This window comes from Triticum aestivum, chromosome 1B (genome assembly GCF_018294505.1).
Source record: "Triticum aestivum cultivar Chinese Spring chromosome 1B, IWGSC CS RefSeq v2.1, whole genome shotgun sequence".
Lineage (NCBI taxonomy): Eukaryota > Viridiplantae > Streptophyta > Magnoliopsida > Poales > Poaceae > Triticum > Triticum aestivum.
The window spans coordinates 313,749,272-313,754,725 of record NC_057795.1 but is presented as its reverse complement, the minus strand read 5'-3'; the positions used below and the strand labels follow the sequence as shown (position 1 = coordinate 313,754,725).

The following is a 5,454-nucleotide window of genomic DNA, read 5'->3' as shown; positions in this document are numbered from 1 at the left end:
ACACAGGGTCACATCGCCTCATCGAGCCATGGTCCCTCGTCGTCTAGGTTGGTTGAGGAGGAGGAGAAGGATGAGGAGGAGGAGGCCACAAATGAAGGAGAGGAGGAGGAGGCCTATCATGGGGAAGAGGAGAATGAGAGCGATGGTGAGGAGGAGTACGATGAAGATTACGGACCTCCACCAGCTCAACCATTTCAACCATCTCAGCTGCCGAAGAGGAATCCGAAGAAGAAGGATTTGCTGAGTCCGGACCCTTTCCAGAGACCGGTTCCTCGACGGTCCAAGAAGAACACTGAAGAGACTCGTTCAAAGAGGAACGAGGACCGTGCCTCCAAGAGCAAGAGGGGAAGGATGAATTAAATTCTGCTATTCGATACTTGGCTGTAGTTGAAAAGTTTAGTGGTTGTGAAACTATGTGTTGCTATTTGAACTATGTGTTTGCTATTTGTGAAACTTCGTTTGCTATGTGGAACTAAGTAGTTGAACTTCGTTTGCTTATTATGCACAAGTTTATGTGGAACTCCGTATGACATGTGTATGTGATGTCCAAGTTTAATTGTTTGAGATCTGTTATTTTGACTCTATATCATTGTTGTTTTTGACGCTATATCATTGTTTAAGATCTATTGTTTTTAAAAAGAAGAAAGAAAATGAACTTGGATGGAGGCAAAGACCCTACCGCCAAGGACCCTGGCGGTAAGATCAGACAGCCTACCGCACCCTACCGGTCCCTGGCGTTAAGGTGCTAATCCACGTCAGCATGCAAACACGGTGGCCGTCCCACTCCGTCGCACCCTACTGTATAACCCTACCGGCAGTAGCGCAAGGGTCAAATCCCGATAATTTTTCGAATCAGGGTTAGATCCTGAAATGTTATGTGAAAAGGGTCAAATCACGAAATGGGTCAAAACACGAAATTTTGCCCCGCTTCGCCAGGAACTGAGCTGCTGCAGCTTGGCGTGGCTGCTGCATGCCGGATTCAAAGCTTCGTAGGGGAAGCCATAGGAAGAGATGTGACTGGTTCTACATGTGGAAGAAACCACAAAGAGAGATCTGCTTGAGGATGCAGTTGAAGGAGGGGGGCATGCCGAAGGGAGGACGTGGTCAGTCAGCAATGAGGTCGCGTGGCCAGAGGAGGTCGCCCGGCGGAATAGGCGAGGATCGGGTCGGAAAATCCCTGACAGGCGAGCATCCAAATGCGTAGATGATTTTCCCAGGCTGTCTAGTTTTCCCAGGCTGTCTAGTTTTCCCAGGTAATAGTCGGGGATCCCGAGAAAAACAAGTAGATTATAATCAGGTGTCAAATTGTTTCACTCTTCCAGCAAATGTACTGTCCTGTAAATCATCAGGCAAAAGGGGAGCTACAAGCCTCATTCATACACACTGGGAAAACCAGCGAAAAGGAGCATGCATCGCGATGTGCGGCTGTTCTGGGTAGAGACGAGAGTTTCTAAGGAGCGGAAGGTTTCATTTATTCAAAACATCCAGAGGAGCAGCTGCCCTTCCAATGTGGATTTACGCGAGGCATGAGTAGGCCAGCGCCTTCTCCTCGGACAGCTCCTGGGCGGTCGCATCCATCTTCTTCCTCGAGAACTCATCGATCGGGAGCCCTGCAAGATGACATACAATAAATATTTGGCAAGTGGCTACAAATTAATGTGGTCACACATGTGCGTGACGGACAAGTAGAAGCATGGGAAGAATATATGATCCAAAAAAACTGCCATGCGGTAAGAGTGTTGCGTCGACACCCACCTTGAACAATTGTCCATTCACCACCACTGCACGTTACTGGGAAGGAGTAGATAAGACCAGCAGGCACACCGTATGAACCATCAGAGTACACACCCATGGAAACAAATGTTCCCTGTGATCCGCGAACTCAGCGTGTTAAAAGGCTGCATGTAAATAAGCCAAATACCAAAAAGGTCCAAGGGGGCTGAAACAGACCTCGGCGGTTCCCAGAACCCAGTCACGGATGTGATCACAAGCTGAGCTGGCAGCAGAGAGAGCACTGGAGAGCTTCCTCGCTTTGATGATTGCGGCACCACGCTGCTGGACAGTGGCAATGAACTCCCCATTTAGCCTGCGGAAAGAGGATAACACCATTATTAGATCCTATGAAGGAAAATGGATCTGACAACAAAACTTAATATTTTCAGCACTTCTCATGTACCATTCATCATCTTGAACAAGTTCACGGACAGGCTTCTCTCCACTGGGAGTCTTCACAGTGGCGTGGTTAACATCAGGGTACTGACTGGACGAGTGATTACCCCAGATAATAGCATTCTTCACGTCAGAAACTTGGACACCAAGTCTCTCAGAAATCTGACCGAGTGCCCTGTTGTGGTCTAGGCGGGTCAAACAACTGATGTTCTTCTCAGGGATAGATGGAGCAAACTCCTTCAGGATGAGAGCATTGGTGTTTGCTGGGTTGGCAACAACCAGAACCTAGAAAAACAGAACAAAAATGTGAATTTGCACAAAAAAAAATTGCAAAAAACATATTGAACTTTGCATGGCTTTTGAAGCAAACTAAGAAACACCATAACTGAGGCTCAAGTTTGTCCTAAATAAGTCCACATTATTTATGTATTTCTTAATGCGCCCAAATACTGATGTGAACAATGAAGAGGAGCGTCCGACTAATCTTACAAGTAGGGGCGAGTCTATTTTTTAGAATGGTCTTATGCCACATTCAGTACAAAATGCATCACCATGCTAAGGTTTGCCCTTCAATAGGCCAGTATTTTCTCGAGATACTTCTTAATGCATCAAAGGCACATGTGAAGATAAGAATGAAGTGTCCAGGAAATGTTATAACTTGCTGAGTAGTCTATTTATGGTTTTATCATGGTACTATCACCATCTAACTGAATGCATGTTGACAAAAGGTACAGTCTATATATCCGACTAATTCATACCTTGCAATTGGGGGCTGCATGAGCTTCAAGAGCAGATGCTTGAGCTTTGTAGATTGAAACATTTTTCGTCATAACATCCTTCCTTTCCATTCCTTCCTTCCTGGGGAATCCACCAACCATAACCGCAACATTCACACCAGTGCAGGCCTCAACAACATCAGTTGTTGCAACAACTCCTATAGTGTACCAACAGAAGGTTTAAGCATCAGCAAGGATGATCATCCACAAAAGGAGGTAATGCTGTCTAAAAAGAAACAAATTGAACGAACCAGCTTACCCTTGAGAAGTGGAAATGCGGCATCAATCAACTCCATCTTGACACCTTTAAGAGCTTCAGCAGCAAATTCAATATCCAGCATATGCAGAATAACAGGCTGGTCTGCACCAAGCATAACTCCCCTGGCAATCATGGGAACAAGAGCATATCCGATTTGTCCTGGTCAACATAGGAACAAGTCAGTTCATGCTACTTACTAAAATTACCAAGATTCTAGCACGCAAGAATTATTAGTTATTCATCCTAATTTAGCAAGATTCTAGTCATTTAATTTAAGCAACCGTGCTGTCCAGTACACTTTCCTGTGTTGCATTGAGGCGCCAAACAAGCCAATACACAAAGTAAAACCTGCCTAAGCAAAAATACAACCTTATTTACACGCATAGCACTGCTCTAAACCTCGTCAGGCAATATTATTATGACAACAAAAAGTAAATCGATCCTCTAAACCCAACCAAACTAGACCCACTCGTCTGGTGCAATACTCTCTCACTTATCTAATTAACAGCAGCAGTCAGTTCAGATCCCAAATCAGATCACGGTACTATCCCGAGATCTGCACCAAAGCCATGCAGCAAGACTAGAAGTTATCATATCATAACAAGCAAATCAGTTCAACAAGTGCACCAACTCCTTGGCGTCGATGACATATTAGAACATATAAGATCAAGCGACTATTAGCAGGTCTACCCGCAAATCCTTACCAAAGGCCATCAGATCAGCCTATCAAATCGCGCAAACACCACAACTCGGGCCAAATTACAGACAACGAACCAAGCTAGCAGTGAGCTCTCCCACTTGTCTGATCCGCCACTATTTGCCACTTCCACTTCAGTTCGACCCCTACCCGACCAGATCAAGACATGTAAGAGAAGATCTAGCTAGCAAAGCACACTCAAAACCCCACTTGGAGTGGATCTCGACGACTTGGCCAGATCCAAGCCGACCAAGACGAGATCGCATCGGAGACTGCACGGATCGGGGGTGGGGGTGGGGGGGGGGGGGGCGTCGACGCTATACCTGCGGCGCCGGTGACGAGCACGCGCATCGGTTCCTTCGCCGCCATTGGAGCCGGGGTTAGCTTCTGGAAACGGGGATAGGGAGAGTGGTTTAGGAGGAGGCGACGACAACGGGAAAGATGGTGAGACGAGGCGAATGGGTGGCCGTTATTTAAGCTTGGTGGGATGGCTCCTCGCTACTGGAAACCTGTGTGCTACCGGGCTCATAAAGTCATACCGTCATATACGATAGCCAAAGCTTTCTTTAGTGGCAGACAGTGGGTCCGACATTAGTTTGGCCCGTATTGTCAGTGTGGTTGTCTGGGCTCCATTGCGTTCGTGGGGTCGAGGCAAAGTGACGCCGTGGAGCCGGCCATGGCTTGGGCGATAAGATTTAGGAAAAGCAACGGAGAAGCTAACGGTGGGGGCCTTCCTTCCAGTTCGACATTTTTGCCAACTTGGCAAGTTAATATACTCTGGTATCACCAAATATATGCTTAATTATATTTCCAGCATATATTACAGACTATGTGGCGTACAAGATGCTTTTGTTCCTAAAGACACATAGCCTAGTGTCTTGGGTTTTTTCTAAGGCCTCATTTGATACAAGCGGATCGACAGGGTTTCTAGAGGATTAACCCCGCGAGGCCGAGAAACCTCGCTAATCCTCGTCGTCTCATTTGTTTCACGGGGTTTTCCCAGCCCAATCCCTTCGATCCCCTTCGTTTCCCTCCTATCCACGCGGTTGGCGAGCCTCGGGGGCACCCGCGCGGAACTGGACGCGCGAGACAGAGCGTCGCCCAGCCGTTGGATCTTCAACACCTCGCCGCCGCCACTGAGAGGACGAGCACCGCCGTCGCCACCGAGAGCAGGTGCCTCGCCGCCGGATCTTGAACGCCCCACCGCCGCCGCCAGAGCGTCGACGTCCCCCTCCGCCGGTTCTTACCGAGGAGATTCCTCTCCTCTCCTCCACTACTTCACCCCCTCTGGAAACCCTAGGGCCACGGCCGGACACCTTCTTCCTCCCTAGGTTCACCGCGTTCTGTAGCAGTTCACAGCAAGAGTTCTTGTGACAGTTTGCTGCGTCCATCACAGAAGCAGCAGTACTTTGACACCTCATGCGTGGTTTGGTGCCAAATTGAACTCGTCTAGTCGGCGCCGGCGTTGTTGTGTCTACTTGTTGGAATCCCTACTTGCTAGCTATTGTTGTTGAGCTAGCAGATTATGTAGGAGTAACCCATCCATCCTGATT

At 47.9% G+C, this 5,454-nt stretch overlaps 1 protein-coding gene across 1 annotated transcript; it reads right to left on the bottom strand.

The window, feature by feature from the left end:
* Positions 1 to 1,290: 1,290 nt before the first annotated feature.
* On the bottom strand, positions 1,291 to 4,429 carry LOC123121388 (malate dehydrogenase, cytoplasmic). Its single transcript, XM_044541349.1, has 7 exons — positions 4,225 to 4,429; positions 3,205 to 3,363; positions 2,928 to 3,103; positions 2,177 to 2,454; positions 1,951 to 2,086; positions 1,756 to 1,867; positions 1,291 to 1,610 (listed from the first exon to the last, which is right to left on the bottom strand). Exons 1-7 carry the CDS (start codon positions 4,268 to 4,270, stop codon positions 1,516 to 1,518), a joined length of 1,002 nt encoding a protein of 333 aa, XP_044397284.1. The 5' UTR covers positions 4,271 to 4,429; the 3' UTR covers positions 1,291 to 1,515.
* Positions 4,430 to 5,454: the final 1,025 nt, after the last annotated feature.

Bases quoted from the DNA above. Each gene is read 5' to 3' on its own strand.
- LOC123121388 (XM_044541349.1), bottom strand. From the start codon at position 4,270: ATGGCGGCGAAGGAACCGATGCGCGTGCTCGTCACCGGCGCCGCAG. The intron at 3,364-4,224 runs GTATAGCGTCGA...TATGTTGACCAG, and splicing joins GCTCGTCACCGGCGCCGCAG to GACAAATCGGATATGCTCTT. The intron at 3,104-3,204 runs GTAAGCTGGTTC...GGTACACTATAG, and splicing joins CGCATTTCCACTTCTCAAGG to GAGTTGTTGCAACAACTGAT.